At 36.0% G+C, this 27,398-nt stretch overlaps 2 protein-coding genes across 7 annotated transcripts in view; both read right to left on the bottom strand.

Moving 5' to 3' along the window:
* The window catches only part of ttyh2 (tweety family member 2), a 61,303-nt gene extending 52,229 nt beyond the window's left edge, over positions 1-9,074 (bottom strand). For 2 of the 6 annotated variants that reach the window (XR_009273675.1, XM_058793529.1), the window contains exon 1: positions 8,533-9,073. Coding sequence is in view for 5 of the 6 variants with exons in the window: in XM_058793529.1 (XP_058649512.1) it covers positions 8,533-8,661 (129 nt within the window). In the remaining variant the exon portion in view is untranslated. Of the gene's footprint in view, positions 1-8,532 lie in introns of all 6 variants that reach the window. The other 4 variants (XM_058793531.1, XM_058793532.1, XM_058793530.1 and 1 more) reach the window with 3 other exon arrangements.
* A 1,996-nt stretch (positions 9,075-11,070) lies between these two features.
* rpl38 (ribosomal protein L38) lies at positions 11,071-13,018 on the bottom strand. Its single transcript, XM_058793792.1, has 5 exons — positions 12,949-13,018; positions 12,742-12,767; positions 12,326-12,386; positions 11,741-11,863; positions 11,071-11,141 (listed from the first exon to the last, which is right to left on the bottom strand). The coding sequence occupies exons 2-5, from the start codon at positions 12,742-12,744 to the stop codon at positions 11,116-11,118; spliced, it is 213 nt and encodes a 70-aa protein (XP_058649775.1). The 5' UTR covers positions 12,745-12,767; positions 12,949-13,018; the 3' UTR covers positions 11,071-11,115.
* Positions 13,019-27,398: the final 14,380 nt, after the last annotated feature.

Raw genomic sequence — 27,398 nt, forward strand, 5'->3', positions numbered from 1 at the left:
GAAGACAGGACAGTAAAGAGGTGGGGAAACACAAAAGTGGAGATGGGAAGGAGGGTGGAGAGGATGGTGTGAAAGAAAAGAGGCACAAGGGAGGGATGAAAGGGGTTGAAACAGAGGATTATGGGAAAAAAAGTGGCATGGCAGTTTCCATGAAAGAGAACAAAGGACACAGCGCAGCCCATGTGAACACAATTTCTGCACATCCTCACTCACAGCCACCCACCGCCTCTCAGTCAGAAACACTGCTGTCTTTCTCCAGGAATGAAGTGCTCAGCATCTCTCTTGTTCAATATAATAAAGTTTAATTGAAGCCTTAAGGAAATGAGTGCTGAAACGTTGCTCATTCATTCAGAATGTGATGACAGTGTCATATATACTGTATACACATTCAACATCTAGTCTCACAAGAATGTATAGCAGCTGACCCTTAATGTATCCATACCACTGCCCATACAAATAACGATTTTACAAAAGGTAACACTTTATAGTTCCTGAAATTAATAGCACTGAAAAACATTATTAAATTCATGTATATTCATTTTATAAACACTATAAAATAACTCTTCCTTTTGAATACTTTAATATGTAATACATTTCTGTGATGGCAAAGCTGAATTTTCAGCATCATTACTACAGTCTTCAGTGTCACATGATTCTTTGGAAATCATACTAATATGCTTATTTGCTGCACAAGAACACTTTCTATTATTATGTTTCTCATCATGTAGAAAATAGTTGTGCTGCTACTTAATATGTTTGTGTTTAACCATCTATCAAATGCTATACAGGCCAAATTTGAAATGCATTTGGCTTTGTTTTAGTTTTGGAAATGGATACAACCGATTTCAAAATTATTTAGGCACATCAACCACAACAGGCATCAGGCACAAGACGTTTTCTCCTGTACAAACACTTCACATATCTTTCAGTTCAGTGACTCAGTAAACTACTCTGTGTTGTTCTTCAGCTTGTTTGCATAGTGTGTCCACTGCATTCACAGGCCGAATTTCCCTGGGGGTCATTGACATCCAGCTCAACCTGAGCATAGCTGGCTACCGGCCTGGATAAAACACCCTTTTCAAGCGCCAATCACACCGTCCTCATGAATAAGCAGGCTGTACAACTGGACGTGAATGAGGTACCACAGACAAAGCCTTTAAGCTTTGAGGAACAAACAAGGCAGAATCAAGTACTGTTTGCAGCCTGAGGGAAGATCTCTATAGAGGCAAACAAGAGGAATCAAATACTGGAGTTTGGGACCTTTAAACAAGCCAAGACAGAATATTTTCTCATGGAGGAAATAGATGACTGATCCCAGGTCAGGTTTCTAGGGAAAGTGGTCTATAATTTCTAGAAATTCCAGAAAGACAGGGATATGTAAGAATGTAAACCAAGCTGCTCCAACAGTATACTTGTTCAAAGTTTACACCGTTTGCTTGTCTGAGAGTGAGGAGCCCTACAGGTTTAGGACAACACTTAAGACTTATCAAACCAGTATACTATATCTAGTGTAAAAGATCATGCCAAATATAGGAAACACAGGCTGAACCCCAATTCCCACCCTATGTGTCCTATATAGCATGCAATATTAGCATTAGTGTGTCTCAAATCATAGCACGTTGAGAATAGTGTGTGAAAAAGACCAGACTGTGTACTATTTCCAGTGGATTTTTTAAAGTGTGCATTCATGCAAGTGATCATTAAATTAAAACTTAGTATAAAACAAGATTCTGTGATCCAACAGTCCAATTTTCATTTCCTTACTCATTTTATTTCCGACCTGATCTAGCAAATCTACATATTTGATTTTTTCTAAAAAAACAAAAAACAAAGCGCGTGTGTATATGCAAATTGAGTTACTTAAATACTTTTATTCAGCAAGTGTGCATTAACTTGATCAAACGTGACGTGACAAAGGCTTTTATATTACAAAAGATTTCCATATCAAATAAATGCTGTATCACTGTTTCTAATGCAGCTTTCAATATTGAATTCAACTATTTGTTTTTTCATTAATTACAAAATATGAATCTACCACACAAACTCAAAGTTATACGTAATAAACCGTTATCCTGCGTCCTAACCAAGCACAAGCTGACAAGTTTCCAGTGACATGTAAACTGTTGTCTACACTGAAAGCAAAAATTCTTAGCGATATGACAACATCACTGCCAATCAGAACATTTCTGATGCTTAACATACAGCCCTAAGGAGCAGATTTTAGACCAATGAGATTCCACAGTGGGCAAGGATACCCAATTCTACAGAAATGGAAACCAAGATGTCTCGTCACTTGTCATGGTTAGTTAGGAAAAAAATCTCAGGCCCAGTTCACACTGACAGCACTAGAGGTTGCCAAGTTTCCAAGGAGCTCAACTTGGATCTCCAACGGTCACCGTCACTCATGTGGCTGAACATCTCTGACTCATGAAAAATGAATGTCTCTGCAAAACGCCGTCAGTCTGGATGGTCTTTCAGATTTGTCACAGTAAAACATCACAATAAAACATTGTCCAAAGTTTGAGATGGTTCTTCAATGTTATTTCATACCATATGAATGAAACCTCTCAATAGTATGTCATCGCCAGTGCAATATGAACTTTTGTACTTGGTAGAAGTATGCAAACAGGGACTCAGCCATATTTTGTGCAGCTAAGTGGTGGATGTGCTTTCTGTGGAAGTTCTGAGCCAAACTTCAGCTATGTGATGGTCACAGCAGGTGGAGAACAGCTGTGTGGAGCGCACTGACGCCCATCTGCTGGGAGCTGTGAGAGATCTACACTCGCTGAAGAGTGACAACATCAACCTCCTGATCAGAAGTCTGGGGGCCTGGATGACTGGGGTTTTACAGGAATGCAAAGGCAAGCCTTCAGGAAGGTCCTCAATGGACCAGTCAACCTCACTCGATTCTGTCCTTGTCTGTCCTATGTTGCTTTTGAAAGGGAGTAAGGGGTTCAGGGGCAACCTTGGGGGGCTTTTCCAACACAGTGCACTCAAGTGAACCTCCCCAACCTCACAGCTGGGACATCATTAACTCAGAGCGGAGCAGGTCATGGGCTTTGGGTGAATAAAGAAACAAAAAAGACAGACAGATAGGAAGAAAGAAAGATGGTAAGGGCTCTGTAGCATTCCATGTTACATGAACTAAGAAACAATAATAGTATAAGAAATATTTCTTGAGCGCCAAATAAGCACATACTGTTTTACTGTATATTTGATAAAATAAACGCAGCCTTGGTGAGCATAAGAGACTTGTTTCAAAAACATCATCTACCCCAAACTTTTTAACAGTATTTGTAATATTTATATTAACTTATTTTTATTACCCCCCCCCTCCCCTCACATCTTAAAGCCTTTGTGAAGGTAAGGCTTCTTCAAAAATAACATGAACTGATGGATTACAAAACTGATGAAACAGCCTGTCTCTGAGCTGTTTGGGAAATGAAAATACCATGCAATACATGCACACTTCAATGCACTAATATTAAAATGCTCAATGAGGTAATAAAAAAAAAAATAATAATACTTAACTTTACAATTAAATATTACACAACTATGCTCTTACCACGCATCTCAATAAGAGACTGATGCAACAGTATTGACTATGAGTGGACTTGGAGAACATGCAATACATTCCATTATGTACAATTACACTATTCACTGAGACTTCCAATACTTTACTAACATTTCTGACCCAAATACCACAAGCTGACAATTGTCTTTTCTCTCAACTTGACCACACCACCATCATTAGACTAGGTAATATTGTCTTGCTACTATATGGAAGGATTCAAAATGCAGACAAGATGTTAAAGCATGAGCTTTACTGCTTACTTGCAAAAGGCCAATGAGCTCTTGACTTACTACCATGTCAAACATAAACTAAATATTTCCGTCCAAACTACCCAAAAACAAACTGTAGATCTCTGGTATATCTGATCGGCCTGATTTAGTAGGTCAATGTGGTTTACCACACAGCGTTCACATCCTTTTTTGGGATTTTTATGTTTTTTACTGAGAAAATCTTTGTGGGTTTTATAGAAACCTGGCCCACCCAGAATCAGCTGCAGAGGATACCTAAAAGGATGCTGACACAACCAGACCTGCAAGAAAAATAATGGAAGAGACGGCTGATAAATCAAGACCAGGGTTTTTCTCTCATCTTACATCTAAAATTGAAGTGCCATGGTTCAGGTCTGAAGTGATAAAACAGAGCCTAAGGGAGACAATAAATAAGGACTTTCAGCAAACAAAAAGGCTTGACGCCAAAGTTATGGCAAGAAATATTGGCCAAACATCAGAACTGCTGGAAGAAGTGCAAATGTAATGCCCTGAATAGGCTATAACTGGTCATACTGAAAAATATGGCCTCTACATACCTCACATTGCTCCGACCCGTTTATAATCTAAGGGACAATTTGATATTGAAGGCATAAATTCAAGCAGATTTAGCTACAAATTTAAAATGGAGGAAGACTCTCTAATAACAGTCCTTTCTCAAAATAACAAGATCTGATTACATTTACTGTGTAGTTACATATACTGTATATATAAAAAGACAAGAGTTGCTGAACTGAAATAGTTAACTGAAACATAAAAGGGAGAAAGAAACAAGGAATTGAAAACACAAAAGGAGAATTGTAAAGAATTTTGTATTTTCGTACTTGACACTGAGGCTTTCTGAGCAAAAAGCAAGCACACCTTGTGTGAGGAAGAAACCAAAATTTGCTCTCCTTGATGCATCTTTTCAATGAATCTGTTGATTCAGTTCACCTGTCAGAGTGATCCGTCCATGATTCAGCAGACTCTAGGAAACAGCTTACTGGAGCAGAAGATATCAGTCAATGACTTGATCATCACACAAAGCTACTGCATGCCTTTAGAAGACTATAGACCACAAACAAAACAAAAAAGCACTTCAATGGTGCATCCTTTTTGAAATCTAAAAGACTCAGTTTTTTCCTTTCTTTGCATGCAGCACATTGCAACTGTATGGATTGCAAGCATAATTCTTCTCTTTTCATGAAGTCATACAAGTTTGGAAAAACTGTTTATCATTAATACAACTCCCCTGGCCATGTTCATACGACCACATCTTAAAGTCAGGTTTTAACATTTTGGTCTGATGAAAGGTCTGATGAAATTGCACTGGAAATTCCAAATTGAATGGAATGCAGCCTGTGATATCACTGGGTACGTCCATACCATTTCAAATTTGTCTTAAATAGCACATCATTCCACCTGAGGGTCAGATGAGTCAGATGTCAGATGACTGAGTATTTCAGTATGAGTCAGTGAGGCCATCTGCATCTGAAAATAATAACCCTTCTCTCTCATCATTTTTAGCGGTGTTTGCTAAGGCAACCATTACTATTAGTATTGCTTATGCTCAGTGATTTGAACTTGCCCCTTAAGTATTAAACACAAGCAATTAACTCATCTTGCACAGTTTATGCTATTAATAATCCCTCAAATCAAGCAGCTCGATGTGGAGACGTCAAGAGATCTAATGACCATCACATGTGAACTCTTTTGACGTGGGCCAGTAAAAAAAAAAAAACACCTATCAACAACAAACAACGCCCTAGTAAACATCCATAACACTTCAGAAAATGAAAAAAAAAAAAAGTAGTTTTTATTCAAAATGTTGGCACATTGCTTGAACATCACAAAAACAGCAAGCAAATATCTGCAGCTGTCTTTAAATAAATTGCTGGGCACACAGCTCTTTATGGTGTGAACCAAACAGATGCATCCTCTGTCAGGGATGGGGAGAGAAATAAAAAAAAAAACAGCTGTTAGCAATTCATCCCCACAGGAAATAAGTGAATCATATGGACAGATGACCTTTGACCGATCTAACACACAAACACATATCCACTCAGGCATAACCTGATGATTGGTCCTTTCTGGATCTGATGTCTACTTAGTTGCTGTACTCACTGACAGACCCAGACGGGATCTGCATCCACAAAATCCCACAAAGCAAGCTGTGTTTTATAATATTGGACCATGTTTAAATTTATTCCACAGATTTTCTCCCAAAATCAGCACAGAAGATGCACAAAAAGCATCTGCAGATTCCATCTGGGCCTGCTCATTGGGGAATCTAGATCTAAGCATAGAGCAGAAGTATTTTCACTTGGGTCAGTGTCAAATAAGAAATGAAAGCAAAAAAACAAATAAATAAAAGCAGATTTTACACTCTGTGGAATGTATAGTATGTTTCAAAAACTAAAATTAATTTATTAATTTATTAAATAACAATAATAACAAATTCAAGTAAATTATTTAATAACTGCTACTGACTTTATACTGTTTATATAGATAGATAGATAGACAGATAGACAGACAGATAGATAGATAGATAGATAGATAGATATAGGTTTTGGATGTGATTATTTTATTTTATTCTTTTTTTTTTTTTTTTTGCTGCATACTGATCCAATTTAATCATCCTTGTAATTTGGTAAATTCATTGTGACTAGTAAAAAACATGTTGTAATCTCTATCCAAAGGATGAAATGGAACAAATTCAGAACAAAAAATGGATCCAAACTGATCTTTTTCTCCTAATCATTTGGAACATTTAGTGTCGGCTAAATTGCTGTAACGATTAAACACACCGAATCTCTATAGAGAGCACATCATCCGCCTGGCGTTCATAATAAACGTTAGCAATTAGATGTAAAGCACAACAATAGTCTCTCAGCTTTGCACAGAGCTCATATGCACAATCTCCCAGGCCAAACCTAAAACCCCACAGAGGAAAGAGATCCCACCAGTTTCCTGTTCTGCTGAAAAGCTACATTAAGATTCAAATCGCAGCGTCAGCGGGAACGGAGCATTTAGATTCACAAACTGGGGGAAAATGGGTTATGAAGGAGGATCCCTCAGGCCATGTGAAAACGCCCCGGTGTTGATTCCGAGACGGCGGAGGACCCAGCGTGAGAGCCTGATCTCACACCACAGCATCTGGTCTCGCTCTGCCTCCATTTACACCATCTGCCTTAATAGAAACAGACAGCTACAGAAATGAGCATTCTGTCCCTCCATCCTCTCTCACATTCCTCCTCACTCCATCTCTAATCAGCATGATGTTGATACAGGTCAGCGGAAAAACCCCATCACGCTCACAAAGACAGGTGCAGCACAGATTCAAGCAACTTGCAGTCTGGGAAATAGGTGTTTTAGCAACTCAGTTTGGTTCGAAATGAGATGCAGTTCTGCTGGGAAATGTGACCGTGATTTTCAACCTTCAATGACTACAAAGAATCAATTTATTTAATATGTGCCACCTATTAGAGCTTCCAAAACCCAGCAGATAAATAATACTGAGGTTTTAATCATGCTGAACCAGAAAGTAAACATGCACATTTCAAAAAGAGGCTGTTATACAGGAAAATAACATTACTTCTTGGGTTCGAAAAACAGTGTGTACACCAATCAAACACTTGGTGCATCTGAAAACGTATTGCATTTCATCATTCATATTGCATTAGATGTCTTTTTTATGGATGTCTGAAAAATGTTATGAAGTTGCAATCTTATAATCTTTCTCATAAAAGCATGAACCTCAGTGTTAAATTCCATGCCATTTAAAGGGAATTGAAGTCTCTCACAAAAAACAAGAGTGGAAATACAGAGAACAAAGCCAATGTGAACTGTTCACACTATGATTCCCTTTATGACAGTTAAAGAAAGAAGTGTGAAGCAGGGTTATTACATTTAACTAAAACTATTAAAACAATTGCTACTTGAAATAAAATAAAGGTTAACTGAAATTAAATAGTAAAATGCTTAAGCTAAATGCTTCAGTCTAACTTTATGTAGCCTACTAAAATTTAAACTGAAATTAAAATGAATCAAACAAAAACTAATAAAATGACAAACACACACAACATTCTTAAATTTGAAAACAGAAAAAAAAAATAATCAAAAATTATGACTAAGACAGCACCTCAATGATATTGAAATAACACTAGTCTCATGTTCTGATAAGACTCACTTTTACAGCCTTCATGGTTGGGCTTTCAGAGACCACAATGGTAATTATACAAAAAATAATCAAAGTAATTCCAATATTAATCACTTAGTTTCCCTTTAAATTATTTTAAGTACTTGACCAAAACAAAACTCAGATGACAGCTTGAAGCTCTGTTGAATCATAAAGTATACTGTTGTCCAGTATATTAGCACTTGTGTTGGACTTCATTGGACTCAAACTGAAACACGTTGTGGAACAAAAAAACAAAAAAACAATTTAACAAATTCAAGAATACTGACTAGAGCGTGTCTCAACATGTAACGTTACAACACTGCATTCATGTTTTTAAGGGGTCACTAAGACGACAAACATAATGAAAACACTCTCACTGAGGACTTCTGAACGTGTTATCGACATACTATATTTTTGAACAACGACCTGGAGTCCCAAACAGAGAACAAGAGTGACAGTGCAGTACATAAAGCCCATCATGACTGTGTTTGAACCGTGAACCTCTGTATGACAGCAAAAACAGGAGCTCTGACCTGCTGGTAGTTTTCATCTTGCGGTTTAAACGTGTGATCCAACGGCTGAAACCTTAGGTTCACGTGAGGAAACTGATGAAGCCAGTAAGTCCACCAAGGAGCGATATAATCGACCCGTGCAGACGACATCCCTCAGCAGTCGACGAGACGAATAAATCACTTTCCCAGATAGAGACGGTCGGACAATTTGGGTGTTTCTTTCCCGGTTACTCTCCGCTGTCTTGTCTTCTCAAACAAAAGCCATGGATTCAGACATTAGAGAGACTGAGAACTCGAACAAAAGTGCTGAAGGGGACATAAGAAGATCTCTGAATACTTCCCCAAATCGCAGACCATGGGAATTGACGGGAAATGTTGAATTATTGCATTAAATCCCGGTCTCGTGCCGCAGCCATTCCTGCGCGTGTTGTGCGCTCTAAACTCGGGAGCGAGCTTGAATGAGCGCACGATTGGGACTCGGGGTCGCGCTTGAATAAGGAGGATGAGGATGAGGATGGACGGGCAGTTTCTGTTGAAACTTTGTATTTATTTATTTATTTATTTTTTATGGTGGCCTAATTGTGTCAATAACGACATTTAGCAAAGATTGAAAACAATATCTATTATTGCTTTTGGAGATTAGCTTTAAACACTTTGAATAAAATATTCTTAAAACGAGGTAAATGCTGAATTTTGTAATTTATTTGAAAATATCTAACGCAGTGCTGCCATCTATTGGGAAACTCAAGTAAATGCAGACGCCAGTACAAAATAAACAATAAATAAATAAACAAACAAATAAATAATGACACACATAAAGGACATTTCACATCAACGATGCCTTCATGATTCAATGTCCCTTATGATTTATAAACATGTTAAAACACTATTGGTAACCGCAAAAAAAAAAAAAAAATTAAAATTATTTCGATTAAGAAAGGGAAATTTCCCATTAATTTTCATAGGGAGGTTATTTTAGATGTGAATTGTTTAAGAACACAATATCCTTATGTTGCTTATTTAGGTTCTTAAGTAGGTTGTTAAAATGTCAATCTTCTTGTCATGGTTTTGCACAGAAAACTGTATATTTGATGAAATATCAGCATTACATTCTCTTAATAAACACCTTGTAGTTTCATGACCTTGAACAGAATGCCAGTCATTGCTAAATGTCAGTATTATTTTTCATTTAGTTTGAGATTACATAAAACAATTTCTAAACATTGTTTGAAAAGGTTTAAAGTCACAAAGTGAAAATGTCACGCACGCAAAAAAAAAAAAAAAATACCCTGATAAAATGCTACATTTCCAAGAAAGGTAGACACAAGGCTACATCAGGGGCATGAGAAAATGTGTCTGCTATATTACATCTATATTTTGTAAACGTGTTTATACTGGCTTTATGCCAAATACCACAGTTGACAAACTAGGATATAAATACCGTGGCCTTTCTAAACAAGTAAATTAAACTACAGTAAATCTGCAAGAAGTATTAAATTTACAAGGGTGTAGCTTGTTTGAGATAATACAAATCAAATGCTTTGACAATTCATTAAAGGTCTTAAATTAACAAACCTTTTGGCCTAAACACCAAGTTTGAGGTCAATAAAAATTTCCCTAGAGTAACAAAGTACACAGCCATTCAAAAACTTGGGGTCAGTAAGACTTTAATGTTTTTGGAATAAGTCTTATTCTCACCAAGGCTGCAATTATTTAATAAAAAATGTTAATGCTGTAATATTGTGAAATATTAGCGTTTCAAAGAAACATTTTCTATTTTAGTATTTAAAACTGTTAACATTACTGTGATGGCAAAAGTGACTTTTCCATAGCCATTACTCTAGCCTTCAGTTCTCAAGAAACATTTATGTTCATAACAGAAAAGCCGCAGTAAATATGTGACCCTGGCTGGACCACAAAACCAGTCAATAAGTAGCACGGGTATATTTGTAGCAATAGACAACAATACACTGTATGGATGAAACTTACAGATTTTTCTTTTATGCTAAAATCATTCATATATCTTGTAAATTTCCTACCGTAAACATTCCAAAACTTCATTTGATTAGTAATATGCATTGCTAAGAAGAATGGACACCTTTAAATGCGATTTTCTCAGTATTCTGATATATATATATTTTTTTTGCATCCTTACATTCCAGATTTTCAAATAGTTCTATCTCGGCCAAATATTGTCCTAACAAACCATACACCAATGGAAAGCTTATTCAACTTTCAGATGAAGTATAAATCTCAGTTTCCAAAAAATTGACCCTTATGTCTGGTTTTGTGGTACAGGATCATATCACATTTGAAAATCTTTTGTAACCATGTAAATCTTTACTGATCAATTTCATGTGTCCTTCCTCACAGAATAAGTGAATAAAAGTATCAGGGGAAGCAGAAAAAATAAAAAAATAAATAAAAATAAAGTATTAACACCAAACTTCTGAAAGGTAGTGTACAACCCAAATAAGCACACAGACGCTTTACTATAAAATATTGATATCAAGCTGGTCCTAAAGTGTGAAAAGCATAGAAACAAACAAAACACCACTCTTAATTTTCCCAGTTTTATTACAACATTTTGTACAAGAGAGACATCTACTTCAGCTCCTTCACAGCCAGACCTGAAACAAGAGAGAGATGGGTGATATTTACAGTAATCCTTGAAGGGACAGAGTCCAGAACTGACACAGCTGTAAGTGTTAGTGAACCGGTGGAACTGAAGTCTCTGTGTGATGCGAAACCCAGCACTTGGTCCATCATTGTTCTAGCAAGCGTGTAAATGCACAGTGGGCACAGAACAGGCCCAAAGTGTTTGGACATCTTGCATACTTCTCAAAAATCTGATCACAGCACTTCCATGACTTTCCAGTCAGTTGTAAGCAATATAAGGATCTAAAAAAAGCTTTTTCAACCATCAATAAAATATTTAAGAGCTAAACAGTAACACACAACCTTAAAATTAAAGACTTACTTTTGGAGGCCTGGAAATGTTAACATTTTCTTTTGTTTATAGGTTTACTCTTCACATTAAAAGATCCAAGATCTTTTTTTTTTTTTCAAACCAAAACATCATTTACAACCAAACATTTAGCACAAATCCTTAAGCTTGGTCAAATTTCTGCACAAGCATTATGCTGCACAAATGCAACAACCAGTTTATGGATTTGGTTCTATCTTGATTGATATTAAGCAGTTTGACGTGGTGTTTTTGAAGACTCACCTGGTGGCAGGGACTGCTTGAGCTTCTCAGCCTTCTCTTTGTCTGTGATGACCAATGTGTACAGATATCTGCTGCAGCGGACCTTGAACTTCACATTGTCCTTGTTCTTCTTGATTTTGACAGCTGTTGGAACAAAACACATGAATTTAGAGAGACATCCATCAATATTAGTAAATACTTTTGTAGTAGTCAATGCAGAATATGGTTAAAACTCTAAATATCTGTGAAATTTACAATATCGATAACATTAACATATCACAACAAAATGCTGTTCTTATTCAACATTTTGTCCTATTCAATCCTGGTCTTGTAACACCACAAAACTAAACATTCAGGATGTCTAAAACAGGTAGCATCAGCTCAGGAGTCTCTGAACAGGAAATGTGCAGTCCTCCAGGACTGTGATGCATTGCCTTCAGTAAAGTGAATAACAGTTACTTTAAAGATGCACCAAACAGCAACAAACCATGTCACAATTTAAAGAAATATATACATACAGCACTTCAGCAGAAAAGAAAAAAAAAGAAAAACCTCATGCAGCAGTCATAAATGAACTATGACTGTTTTATTAGAAATCAAACTTACACTTGGCATCCTTCCTCCTTGCTGTAAGCAGGAAATCTTTGATTTCTTCAATTTTGCGTGGCTGTGAAGATGAACACCACATATTAGACGCACTTCGACATTTACACGTTGGTACTTAGTTATTTCAATATCTTAAAATAGTAACTGTTTCTTTAATATAAGCTTTTAATATTTTGAACATTAGACCGTTTCACTACGGTATTACTGCTCATAAAAATTCTCTAACATTTCTAGGTTGTCCAGCAGCGTGACAATCCTCTATTTCCCCACCATTAGCCGCCTTCTGCTATCCCGTGATTTTACTTTTAATTCCATTTTAATTTAACATTTTAGAACAAATGTCACTAAAACTGATGCACTCTATATTTTACCATTTAATACAAACACGCTAATGCAAAATATAAACACAAACTCACCATTTTGTTTGAGGTGCGACTCGACCCTGCAATACAGAAAAACAGGCTTTATTACAATACTATTCTACACAGCTTCCGGCAAATATTTCGGTAAATGACACATTTATACTAGTTCTTTCACATCACATATGTCTGAGATGTGAATATTGACGGATCGATGCAGATTTACATGGATTCGTTTGATAGAGCTAAAGTGCTAACACTTACACGTCCCGCGAGCGAGGGGGGAAAAGGGGCGGGACTTCCGCGTGGAGGCGTAATATAAACCGGCAACGGTGGCTCAAGAGGGACGCTCTGGTCTAAAAAAATCAAAACTCACAGTGACATCTACTGGTGCAGCATGAATATATCATGCGATTTTTTTATTAATCGGGAAACTTTATGAAATATATGTAGACTGTTTTGTAAAATAAGTATCACACCATTTGATGGTGAAGACGTTGTTGTTGTATTGTTGTTATTATTTCTACATTTCATTATCTTCATAAAAAAAAAAAAACTTACAAAACCACACAAAAGATTATTAAAATGGTATAAAACTTTAAAAGAAATTATGACTTACCCTTATCGCTACTTATATGTAGGCTAAATTGTAACCTTAAATCAGTATAGGCCTAATGAATAAACAAAAAATAAATAAAAACGTTTTATGTCTATTACACAAGAGAAACATTTTATATAATGCAAGGCACTGATTGCACAAACAATCAATCAATCAAATGAGAGAGAGGAAGAGAAACCATTCCTGCAAAAACAACTGATTTAAAAGAGTGATTCATTCATGAAACAGGCATTGATTATAGCCATAGGCTTGTATGCATGATGTTTATAGCAGAATCTGTGAGATAGTTGGGTTTCTTAGTTCAAACGAGTTACGCACATCTGTCATGCGTGCACATGCACATCAATAATTCACACATCTGGCTCTTGAGTGTATTTCATCTCATCTGCTGGATTCTTGAGTGACATCTGCAGCTTCTCTGCACTTAATTAATAAAGGTAGACACCACCGCTGCCCTCCTCACTCTAATTACTGTCCCATTGGCTCATATGCGTTTTGGCCCACGTAGAAGGCATAGGGCAGATCCCACAGCTCGCTTCCCTCCACTGAGCAGAATGCTGATTAGCTTCATTTGGCTCCGTGTATTCCATTCAGGGATTTTATTAAAGCTTGTCCAACCTCAGTCAGATGTTAACGAAGGTGGATTTGGTGCAGGTTGTGCATTTAAACTTAAAATCTAAAAAAGCATATTTCAGACAGATGATGAGGAGAAAATCTATCCATTTCTCCTAGATTGCAAGTAGATTTATATCATACTATATTTTATTATTCCACATTATGTTTCCACATATTTTTGCAGTCACTTTGGTGCAGTGGCAGGCACTAGATGGCAGATTATGTTCACGAAACAAAGAGAGTTGCATGAAATGTGAGAGAAAGAGAAGAAAGAGGGCAGTATATGACCACTCACTGAGCCTATGTTTTCCATATGCGATTTGACTTCGGTCTTCTGACTCCATTTTTCAATTCCAAAGACATGAAACTGTAAAACGGATTGTTTTTGATTTATATGCTAGTATGCAAGGAGACCTATAATGTGGAGAAAGCTGTTTGTTAGTATTCCCATTCAGTTCAATTACAGTTGCTGGTTGAATGATCTAACCTCGAACCTTTGGATCAGATTTTCAGCAGCCTGTTTAAAATTCTCACCTAGTGAAACTTTAATTCCCACATGTGGGCTACAGCCTTCAGGGTCAGACTTCTGATTTGTATGTTTGCATGAAATAGTCAGTAACTTAAGCATATTAAGCTGCATATGCCTAATAAAAAATAAATAAATAAAATAAAACTTAAACTTTTATAACTTATTTTATTTCAGCTACATTTCAGCAACATTTCTTATTTTCATTTAGTCTAAATTGAAGTACTAACCAAACCAAACTAAAAAACTAAAACTTCATAATAGAATACAGACATTTAAATGGCTCTAAACTAAACAAAAATGAAAATTGTTGCATTAACAACTGAAATGAAATAAGTTTACTTAAGCTTTTTTTATTTTAATTTTATTTCTTTACTTAATTATTTTGGTTCTTTGCAATATTTTATTTTATTTCAGTTAATGTTTATTTTATTTCAAGGCTCTGGTTTAGTTTAAACTGAAGTACTAAAATTATTATATAATAAGCTAAATAAAAAAAAATAATAAAAAAACTGAATATAAACTAATACAAACCATAGATATATTTTAAAAATACCTGAAATATTAACTGAAATTTGATATATATGTATACAAACTTCAACTTCTTTTATTTCAGCTTGCCATGACATTTCTCATTTTTGTAAAGTTTAAATTGACTTACTAAAACAACAAAAACTAAATAAATAAAACCAAAGGCTAAAATATATGAACATATTTAAATAAATAAAAAATTACAAAAATGTAAAAATAATAATAATAAAGACAAAAACAAAATGTAAGTAGAAAACAAAAAAACAAACAAAACAAAACAAACAAAACAAAAAACGAAATACAAGCATGGTGCTCAATTCCAATGTTTTTTTTTGTTGTTGCTGTTGTTGTTGTTGTTTTTGCCATTTAGTTTTCAATTTGCAAAAATTAAAGGGGTGGTTTACTGCGATTTCACTTTTGTCATTTTAAATAGTGTGTAATGTTGCTGTTGGTGCATGAACAGTATCTGCAAAGTTGCTGCGCTGAAAGTTCAACGTAAGCGGAGATATCGTCTTTTAAAAATCAGGAAGTTTAATGCCTACAAAAACGACTCATATGGGACTACAACGAGATACTTCCCGGGTTGCATACGTAAAAAACCCATACATTTGCATCAACCCCTCCCTCCGGAACATGCCAAAGAGGGGGCAAGGCCATGTTCTGCGGCTTTGTCGAAGAGGAAGAGTTATAGTGGAGAGTTGTAGCCATGCCGTCGAAATGGTGTTATTCTCACCCAGCTGTCAGGTCTTCTGTGTTCGGGCTTCCTACGGATGCTGTAGTTCGTCAACAATGGTTAAAATTTATGTTTGATTATATTCCTGACAATTACAGTCCTAATTTAGCTCTCTGTGCTGCGCATTTTACGGAAGACAGCTTCCAGAATCTACAGGAGTTCAATGCCGGATTCACACAGAAATTATTACTAAAACATGGAGCAGTTCCAACTTTAAAACCAGAGGTAACAGTTGTTGGGCCACAACCTGTAAGTAAGATTTCATAATTTTAAATGTATTTGCATGTATAATTTCAGACGTAATGTTTTAGTTTTATCAAGGACGTAAACAAATGCCAACGCTGGCTTTAGTAGCCAGTTAGTTAAATGCTATTTTGTGTGTATAAGACAAACGTGTACAAACTTCAAAAAATCATATGTAATCACAACAGCAAACTTCCATTCAGAAACGTTTGTAAGAGCCGTGCTTGCGGAAGTTCTGCTTGACTCTCTTCATTACCGCTTTCTGGGTCTGATTCTGGCTCAAACTGTTACGGCAATATTGACACCATTATTTACATTTGACCGCAGCACATGCAACTGTCGCCCGTGAAGGTAATGGGCGTGAAGTTTCCGGACAATGTGCAGTACGCAGTTTAGCCAATCACAACACACCAGCCCAACTAACCAATCTGAGCCCATTGCCTGTTTCTGAGGGAGTGGTTTCAGAGAATCAGGAAGTCAACCGGTCGTTCAAATGACAGAGGAGAAAGCGGCTTACAATAAAGGTGAAATATATGAAAAATAAGGCGTTTTTTAACAAACGAAACACGAAGACATGTTATATTGCACCCCATAAACACAATCAAGCAAAGAAAAAAAGCAGTAAACCACCCCTTTAATCATTGCATAAAAACAACAAAAATAATCTCCACATGACTACCACATCAGCACATGCAGGGCTTTCCTTACATGCCATTTCTGAGACATTAGAATAGATGCGTGCCAAGTCTTCAGGCTCCATTTTGACTAACGTACATCGTTGGTAAGGACACGCAGTCCATCACTCAGCCATTCAGGTGAGACAAACACAAGCTTCACTGTGTGTATAGCCAGAAGTAATATGTGGTGCTGGCCCGGCATCAATCATGGTTTGGATTCTGCTGGAACCATAAATGGGAATAAGAAGCAGGGTTCATCCAACCATCATTAGTTTTGCTCAACTTAATTTCATCCTTAATTTCAAACCTGTAGCGCTGTAGGGCTACACTGGGATGGTAATGTATATATCTGGAACTGGAATAAGACAAGAGCCCCCGAGTGGAAACAGCACTGGTGAAATAACGTGAAATGGAATTTTCAATAAGGTTTGCAAAGGATCTGCAGAGGATTTTACACTTGAATATGGAATTGAACCAAATGTAAGCGTTCTCGTGAGTGTCTAGGCCCACACAGGCACGTTTTCTTTCCACAAGAACATATTTAAACAGTCACACAGCTGAGGTGAATTCATACACTACTTTTGACAAGGGATTTTTCCTCATCTTTATATGCATTATGTGCATTGATTGGCTAGTATTGATTCTTACAACCTAGATTATAAGATGTTATCTGAAAGCAATCATACAGACTTCAGAGGGTGAAGGACATCATTTTAGCAATGCAACAGAAAGTGAGTTTTCACAATGCATAGGAACATTACAGGGCAATCACTGCTGGACCCACGTTATTCACCTGGATATCTATGACAATTTTAGAAACAAATGGCAGAAATTAATACTTTTATTCAGCAAGGATGCATTAAATTGATTAAAAGTGACAGTAAAGACATTTACATTGATAGAAAAAAAAAAAACTTTCTATTCATCAAATAATCCTGAAAAAATATATCAGTTCTACCAAAAAAAAAAAAAAACATTAAGCAACACAACAGTGAGAATAGTAAGAAGTGGTTCTTGAGCACTAAATAAATCAGCAGGATCATGTGACACTAAAGATTGCCAAAATTCAGCTTTGACATCACATGGATAAATAACATTTTAAAAGATAATAAAATAAATACTTTATGTTAACAGTTGTTAATTTGTAATAACATTTCACAATATTTTACTGTATTTCTGATCAAATAAATAAGAGACTTATTTTAAAAACATAAAAAACATACCATCTTTTTTCATCGACAACCTCTAATTTTCTAGCAAATATTTTATGTAAGACACATATTTGATTATATTTTCAGTGACTATTTTTAAGGTCCCTAAAAGCCTGAAATTGACTGTTATTTTTTTTTTTTTTTTTTTCCCCTGATGCTTTTGACTTCACATCTCAAGATATTCACAGGTGGAGTTTACATTCTTGTGGAGAAAAGTACCTAAATGATATGTTACATGGCCGTTTAGGGTCTGATTTTGCAGTATTAATGTTAACCATGAGGATATGAAAGATATGAAGTTATAGCATATTGCACCAGCTCAGTCAAGAAAAAATCATTTTGAAATAGCCACTTTTATCTAGTTTTAGCTACTTTCACCTACATGACTTCTTCATAAATTAGTATTTTCTGAAAGATAGCATCCCTTTCTCAAAGTGACTAGCTGTCTGCCCTGTGCCAACCTGATGCCGCCCATCTATGCTGGGGCCTGCTGCTTTTCCTGCCATCCATGTGCCTGTCAGCCTTTGAGATCCAGGCTTCCAGCATTTCTACCCACTTTGTCAGTTTTGGTCGACAGCAGGACTATTTCAGCTGTCTGTAACCGTTCTTGGCTGGAATGCAGCGTTCTGTTGCCTGCTTCACTTAATGTAGAATAAAAAGGACTGCCTGAGTTGCTGAATATATAGTATGCTCTAGAATTTTTACTGTATTAGTACACCTGACACACCGGACTGACATACACCGAGACATTTGATGATAGTCTTTGGCACATTTACCATCTTTATCATCCATTTGGCTGAATCAGAGCTTCAAAAGATGAAAAGCGTTGGGGTTATTGTTCTCTGATGAGAAACTGCAGGTCTAATGGAATCAGGCACCTGAAATTTCTCCGACTGCCTCTCTGAATCACTGTCTCCCATCTAAGTGTTTTTCTTATTACCTGAACCGAGGAGCTGAGCCAGCAGGTTTCCATTTAGCTAATCGGACTTTTATATTTACATATATCCATATCTGCCATCAATCACATTATAGAATATAGTGGATCATTACTCCTTGTAATACCATGCATCTCCTGGGCATTCTTTAGTTTGCACTAATTGGACAATGTATTGCTCTATAACAAGGCTCAGAACTACCTTCTTTCGAAGATCAGGATATTTAAATGAAAATTCATAATTATCACACACACTTTTAACAGAGCCTTATACATTAACTAATATACTTAGAATAAAAAAAAAGTAGGACAGTTCAGTCATTGTTTTATTATGTGACCTAAAATATTTGAAAATATTATTATTAAAATATTATATTCATGTTTTTCTTATAAAATATTTGCATTAAAATTACTGTCAAGTGTGTAGTTCAGTCATTTGTATTATTAGGTGCCCTAAAATGTTAAAATAGCCAATTATATTTTTGGTTTTATTATAAAAATATTTTTCATCAAATTTGCTGTCAAGTGTGCCAGTTGAGTTATTTTTATTATTATGTGCTCTAAAATGTTCAAATATAATATTAATGTTTATTATTATTATTATTATATAAAAAAATTATAAAATATTTTGCATTAAAATTACTGTCAAGTGTGTTAGTTCAGTCATTTATATTATTACGTGCCTTAAAATGTTAAATATTATATTATTACTTTTATTATAAAAATATTTTTCATCAAAACTACTGTCAGATGTGCCATTTAAGTCATTTTCATTATTATGTGCCCTAAAATATTGTTTTTATTATATAAAATGTATTATAAAATATTTAGCATTACAATTACTGTCAAGTGTGCCAGTTCAGTCATTTTTATTATTATGTGCATATATATATATATATATATATATATATTTATTTATTTCTTTTTCTTTTTTTTTTCTTTTAAAGTATTTGGACCATTGTGCAATTCTTAAATATTTCTGCTGATGATTATTATTGGTAAATCCAAAACAAACTTGATCTTGTTCAAATATGCCTTCTTTACTTTCTGTTTATGCCAAAAAAAAAATCAATTTCATTCATTCTGAGCTGTGGCTTATTAGTAAATGCACAACTCTAAGCTGAACCGTGGTGCTCAAGTGTTAGATGCAGATCTGAATGCAGCCCACGTCGTGTCCCAATTCCATTACACCTCTGTCTCCCTGAATAGTGTCCACCCTACTAATCTCTGTCAATAAAATGTGGCATCTCCCCTAAAAAGTCAGGATTCACATTTGCTTTTAATGTCTCCTCATACACAAAATAAAACACCATATCTACAATTTATTACTTTTGACTGGAGACTGGAAAGCATATCGTTTAGTTCAGAAGGACAGGACTGCAGTAATGAAAACAGCCTTATGATGTGGTGGACGCTGACACTCTGATATAGTGTTCCATATCACACATGGGGTAATTCTGCATTCTGCTGTTGCCTGCTGTTCCTTTGAGCCAGTCAGAGCTCCGTCTCCACATCATCTCCAAACCCAGCTGAACCTTTACCCTGTTTTACTCTGCTGCACAACATATTAAATATTTATGGTCTTTAAGAATGTTATTTACCAGCTTCAGTCCCACAGTCTCTGACTTCTAGTGCTTGGTGAATTGCAATGACCTTGGGTTTGAAAATTAGTTTGAACTGGCAACTATATAAGTATTCCAAGGAGAATTCCTTGTTTTGAGTTACTTTGAACTGTTTGAAATAGAATAGTGTAATTTTGGTGCCACTAGTGGCATAAAATGGAATTGCAATCTGTTTGGCCTGGTGTCATACAAGGTTAATATGTTGGCATTGTGATAAGTTAGCAGGCTAATCGGTTAGTGGTACACAAAGCTAGTTGACTTGCGATCTAGAATGACAAGTTTAATTTCACCGTTTACAAACTGTTCAAAAAGTGAGCATTTCACTAAATATACTAATGTCCAAAACCTCAGCTCACCTGCACAAACTTCTGGGGATGCATCATTTTCTCCAAGATTTCTTGAAAGGTTGTTCTGTCAACAGTGATTTGAGCAGATTCAAGGAAAGCGAGAGACAAAATTATTTTCCTATTATCATCAAGTGTGAACTCTTTTATGAGGAATAAAGGTGTATGCAAAGTTTGTAGTGCTGTTCGGACTGTTTACTTCACGTTTTGAGCTCAACATCAGCTGAAATATTGAGCAAACTTAATAACCCTAACTTGGATTACTAGTTTGCAATATTCTCTGCACGTTAATGCAATCATTTCTTTAAGAAACAATGCTGTCTTTTTAACTATTTTTCCAGAATATTTTTATACAGTGTTCCATCAGTTATTGTAAAAGAATACAGAAATGTTCAACAACCATTAAAGGAATAGTTCACCCCAAAAATTTATATTTGCTGAAAATGTACTCACACTTAGGCCATCCAAGATGTAGATGAGTTTGTTTCTATATCGGAAAACATTTGGATAAATGTATCACTTGCTCACAAACGGATCCTCTGTAGTGAATGGGTGCCGTCAGAGAGTCCAAACAGCTGATAAAAACATCACAATAATCCACAAGTAATCCACATGACTCCAGTCCATCAATTAACATCTTGTGAAGTGAAAAGCTGTGTGTTTATAAGAAACAAATCCATAATTAAGAAGTTTTTAACCTCAAACTGTTTTTTCAGGCTAAAATATAAAACCTGCTTTATCCCTTTCTCCAGTTTCAGGGTAAAATACAAGACTTCTATCCATGATGTTACTTTCTCCAGTAAAAAAGTAATCTCATCTGAATCAGAGAAATATGAATCTGTTCATAAGTGAAAATATTTTGGTGGATTTTGATGAGACTTTTTTTTTTTTTTTTTGGTTTGGGGTTATTTCTTTAATGGAAACAAAAGTCATTAAATTATTCAGTTTCAGAATTTCATGTAAAAAAAATGGAACCACTGCGATCATCTTCAAGATGCTAAGCAAAGCAGGAACAGGGTTAATGCTGCTTAGCTATGCAGATACACAGAGTAAACAAGCCATTTACATTCCACAGTTGTGGTATTTTTCTAATCTAGTAGAGTTTGTGTTGTTAAATATGTATAGTTGCAAGATGTTGAGGGCATATTTGATCAGAATTTAACATAACATGATAAAACTGCTGATGAGTCGAAAGACTGCAAAATGAGCATTGAAAATGAGCCTCAGATCTGCACAAATTTCAGGAGCTCCGCATTAAAAAAGCTAATCCTTACAAAAATCACTGAATGAATGTCAAAAAGGAAGTGAGCTAAAGTGATAGCATTCTTCTCTTTATTTCTTCATCCGTGGGCTGTTTAAAGTGCTTGTGCATCGTGAGTGTTTATTAACAAAAGAAATTGAGAAGAGAGATCCGTGAAGCGTAGAGCACTGGCTATTAGTTTCTCTTAGCTGAGGATCCACATCACCAAGTTTAGTGATCCTTGAGACTAATAACATCTATTTATGGATTTAACTCAATTTGCATTGTGTGTTAGATGGCCACAAACAAAAACACAATCCAAACAGACTAGATCCATACCCTGTTCTTCATTACTTTTGTCTTTAATGAGGTTGCAGTATAATTTGACAAAAATGGAAAAGATTGGTCTGTGAGTAAAATTGAAGATTGATGGCGGTAGAGGGAGGAAAAGGCTGTAAGCGAGGGATTGAGAGAAAAAGACAAGGCAGACACTTTGCCAAGACCATTAAATCCAAAGGAAACTTTTTTCAGCACCATGTGAGAAAGTTTTGTGATGGAATAGTGATTTTCAAGGTGATTAAAAAGCCATTACTGAAACGACTCTCTCAGGTAATTCGAAAGGTAGTTATTCAAACCCTTTTTGAGAAGCCTAGTAGGGAAGAGTGCGCATTAAAGAAATGGCGGTTATTAGATGAAGATATTATGCAGGATTGCCCTTCTGAGAATGCGCCTAGCAGAAATATTCTGTCTTTCTTAAAACAGGCAAACCCTCCGCAATTGATTATTCTTCTGTCTGATTTTATTGTTATCGCTATTTCTCTCAGAGTATTGAAACATCTCTGGAAAATAATGAAAAATGTAAGTCTTTTTTTTTTATCAAGAGCAGCATATCAGTTTTTGATTTGAATCATTATGGTTTACAATGTGTGTGTGTGGAAATTTGAAATGGGAAGATTGTTTGAAAGAGTTTGCCCATATGTAACTTTGTCTGTTCTTTTAAGAACAAATGTGCAAATAATCTAATAGAAAGAGATGATTTATCTGGTAGAAGTAAATGAAACGACTTCATACTCTTGGGTGCAATTGCATAAACTGCACAGACTGAAAAAAAAAAAAAGGTAAGGCAAGCGATAAAAGACTTCTCAGAAAATATTAATGAATATTTCTGGGTTTTCTATTGGTTTCTATAATAAATAGCAAAGATATATTCAACCCTGCCGTTAACGAAGCAAATCTGAACCTTGACATTTTCTCAACATTCATTGCATCAGCTGGTTACGTATTCAATGGGTAAACCTTGCAAAGTTTAGATCTGAAGTCAGCTGCCTTGTGCCTGTTCTGTTGGTGGATGTGAAATGTAAATGTATGCAAATCTAATAGATTGATTAAATAACACTTACAGAACTTCACTCGCCACTGCCAACGTTGGTTGTACCATAATGAGATTTTTGTCATTTCTAATTACAGTAAAATGAGATGAAGTTTTTACTGTTAATTTCATATTTCTGCTTTTGAATCCAGGCCTCATTACACGCTACATCTCATTCTACATTATTTTAATTAAAGATTTTTAAATACATCTTTATGGGCTCTATCATTAATACTAGATAATTGAAGATGAAGAGGAGAGGAAAAACAAATGAAAGTGCACTTCTCCATCTGTCCATCACTCCATTAGACGACTTTAAATGTAAGGGGATACAGAGTCCAGAAATGGAAAATTAATTGAAGTATCTAATTCAATTTCCTTCCTCATTTCTCACTTTGATTTAATTCCCCGAGATCCCTGCTCCTGTATCCTACAGGCTTCAAACTTCCTCATTCCACTGTACAGTGAGTGCAATCAAAGCAGCTCACCTGTATGTGACAGTTTGCGAGGTTTTCCTGACCAGTCTGAACGGAATTAAATAGATGAGAAAGTTTAGAGGGAAGGTTGGAAGTTTGCACTGCAGATCTGAGCTTGTAAATTATTGTGAACTATCAATTTTGAAAGACTTCAGAACTATAGGGACATTAAGATAATCTACTCAGAAGTGATTTAGTCAGGGGAGGTTATTTATTTGTGATATATATATCCTATCTGGCAGATAATAAACTTTTCAGGCACATCATTGACAGTGAAATGAAAAACTAGGAGACTGGCGAAGCAATTGTAACACTTTTTACACGGTGCTTCATAACTCACAGACTACTAAAAATGTAACTGTTATATTTTGGTATTAGAAACATTTATATGTGCCAAAAGAAAAAGTATCGTTGATATATTTATGTATTAAATCAGTACTGAATTACATACAAAAAGTCAGAATGTTTCAATTCAGTCACAGCAAACTGAATTACACAGTGTTTTTGGCAGTAAGTGATTCATATAACTCACTCATAAAGACAGTCTTTTGTCGATGTAACATTCAGACAGTCACTGAAATACATAGCACCGTGGAACACGCAAACGCAGACAAGTGATGTGATATAGTAAAAGGTCTCACTGCTGTTGAACTGTTTTATCAGTGCTCTTGGAACGCCACTTGACCAAATCATATTCGATGATGGTAACAACTGTTGTTGTGAACAAAACTTCTACATATCTTTCAGTTCAGTCATACAATTTCTATTTCCCAGTAACAATTTAAGGCTTCAAGCCCACGTACATGAACGCAGAAGTTTCTATCTACGTGAGCTTAATTTTGTGTATTGTGGGATTCGGAAATATGTCAGGCTGCAATTTTTAACTCAATGCAAGCATGTTTTGCATTCTCAAAGCTGTGGGTCAGTTTTCTCTTGCGGGAAAATATTAGTCAGTCAAATCAGTCTGTTTATAGAAACTTGCCTAAATAAAGGCAAGGACATTTGAATGTAACTCTATCGCCCCCTTGAGGTTTGTTACCAATGCAATTGTTACCAGAATGATGCAAGACAACATGTTTAAGAGGTAATTCACTGCTGGCAATATGGGCTTTTAATAAAACTTGGCTGTGTATGCAGTAAAAATGTGGCGGGGGGGAAATGAAGTCGGTGCCACATGACTAGAGCAAACAGAGAAAAGGGGCTGTGTGGTGCTGCCTTTTGGAAAAACTTGAACACCCTAACACACTATTGATTTTGGCGCTGCCAGTCTGTCACATTCTCCGGTGTATTTTTAAAAACTTAAAGGGATAGTTCGCCCAAAAATGAGAATTCTGTCATTAATTACTTGTAATGTCGTTACAACAGTCTAACTAGTATTTTATTGATGTTCTTACTACCTTTATAATTTTATCACCCTTTAATCTGCAAGTATCCACTCATGGCGCCACCACTGTTTTCGCAAGCGATAACGATGTAGCAGTTCTAATGCCATGGCGAAAGTTTGAGCAAAGCATGCTAACAGTTCTACAGAACACTATTTAGAGTCTCAGCCTCAGAGGAGACAAGAGAGCAGTGGATTTATTGATTTATTTACTGTATATTATGCTGCTGCCACACAGATCAAATATAAACATGCGATTTCTTTCCCAGCTGTTTACCTTCACAGACACAACCGACTGTTTTTGTGTGTTTTTAACATAAACTTGTGTTTATTTGACAGTTTAAGTGCAATAAGACATGGAAGAGAACTTAGTTTAGTACTCACATGCTGTATGACAGCCGCTTTCTGTGCACATGCTTTGGATGTGTGTGCTGAAAGCTGTATATCAGAAGTTTAAACTGATATGGTTTAAAACACATGATTTCAGCATGATAGACACGATAATCAAAACCAAACTGATGTTTTTTTTTTAGCAGAGTATCTGAGGAAGGATCTGTAAAGGCACAGGGGGCAGGGAGCAGCAGCTCATTTGCATTTAAAGAGACATGCATGAAAACAATGTGTTTCTGCATCCACTCAAAATAGACATTTTCAAAATGATATAATAAATTATATGTGGGGTATTTTGAGCTGAAACTTCACAGACACATTCTGGGGACACCTGAGACTTATATTACATATGGTATTAAAAAAAAAAGACATAATAGGTCTCTTTTAAATTAAACACATAACAAATAGTAATACATTCAAAATGTAAAAAACATACAATCTACTCCACTTTCCTGCAGTTAAATTTATCAATGTAAATGATATTCAAAATGATAAGCAAGCACTGCTTTTTGCGATTCGTATATCCTGTATTTCCTTGTTTCAGTTTCTCCTTTTGAATGACGAATATATACTATTGATAGCTGCTGATATAGACAGTTAATACCTCTCACGCAGGTGCAGAACACTTGTGTTAGTTTGCTGTCGGCTGTAGTCTGAGCGGTGTGTTCAAGATCAGCTTTTTGGTCCACACACTGCTGACGCAAGGCTTTTGTCGCTGCTAGTTCTTTGAAGTCAGCTTGGTGTATCCTGGCCTTAACAATACAAAACTGATTGAAAATCTGCGAACCTACCCTTCACTTAAATACAAATGGGACTGCTTGTTGGTCTGTCCACATACTTTTGGCCTAGCAATTCAAAGGCATCATTACTTTTGATAACAGAAAAAAAAATGACATGTTAATTTTGTTTCTCTCAAGTAAACTGATTACATTTAAATTGTGCGTATGCTGAGTGTCATTATTCTGCTTGCTTGTGATTGTTTGTGAAGAAATGTACTGTTGTAATTGTACCGTCTTCCTGTGATGGAAAGAAAACAAATTTACTCCAGGTTTAACCAATACTTCATATTTAGAAGAATGCAAATTGCATTGTTATACCAGGTCTACCTGGTGGGATAAATAGTATAATTCCTCGAGCAGGTTTCACAAAATCCTGACATCCGTCTCAATCCAGGAAAGTCTGATCTGCCAGACATTTCTCGGCTGGCATCCCTTTAGTTGTCTTGTCCCCGTCTTTGCCAGGTGAATATCTTCAGAGGAGCTTTGGGTGAAAAATAACAGCCGCGGATTGGACTTGCCGCAAGTGGCAGTGTTTCAAACTCTAAATCCAGATTAGCAGGCTCTGTATGATCATTACCCAGCGACATACACAGAGAGGGATTACCACAGCATGGCTTTTTCAAGGCAAATATCAGTGTCTTCATGAGAGCGAGGCTGACTAATGTGTGATAAACTCATTCGTGGATTCAGAGAGAGAAGCAAGAGGGAGCCATTTCTCAAATCATCCGCAGGGTTTTGGTGGGGATTCACGACGCGTCTTGGAGCATTATGGGAGCTGTGACTCACTTACGTTTAACTCAATATTGTGGACCTCACTGCTTGCATTGTGAGAGCGGATGGTTTTTGCATGTTTCAATTGTAAAAACCGACTCAAAATGACCTCCAACTGACCTTTCGAGCGTCTCGGATAGTTTCTTCATAAATCACTGATATCATATTGACTTTTCTGTCCTCTTCAAATACTGTATGCTTTACTTCATGGTTGACTTTTACACAGGACAAAACGATGTGATCTCATTCATCC

Source organism: Onychostoma macrolepis, chromosome 12 (genome assembly GCF_012432095.1).
Source record: "Onychostoma macrolepis isolate SWU-2019 chromosome 12, ASM1243209v1, whole genome shotgun sequence".
In the NCBI taxonomy this organism is placed as follows: Eukaryota; Metazoa; Chordata; class Actinopteri; order Cypriniformes; family Cyprinidae; genus Onychostoma; species Onychostoma macrolepis.

What these genes read in the sequence shown, in the direction of transcription:
- rpl38 (XM_058793792.1), bottom strand. An exon ending in AAGGAGGAAGGATGCCAAGT is followed by an intron (nt 11,864 to 12,325) that starts GTAAGTTTGATT and finishes TTGTTCCAACAG; the next exon opens with CTGTCAAAATCAAGAAGAAC. An exon ending in CAAGCAGTCCCTGCCACCAG is followed by an intron (nt 11,142 to 11,740) that starts GTGAGTCTTCAA and finishes CTCTTGTTTCAG; the next exon opens with GTCTGGCTGTGAAGGAGCTG.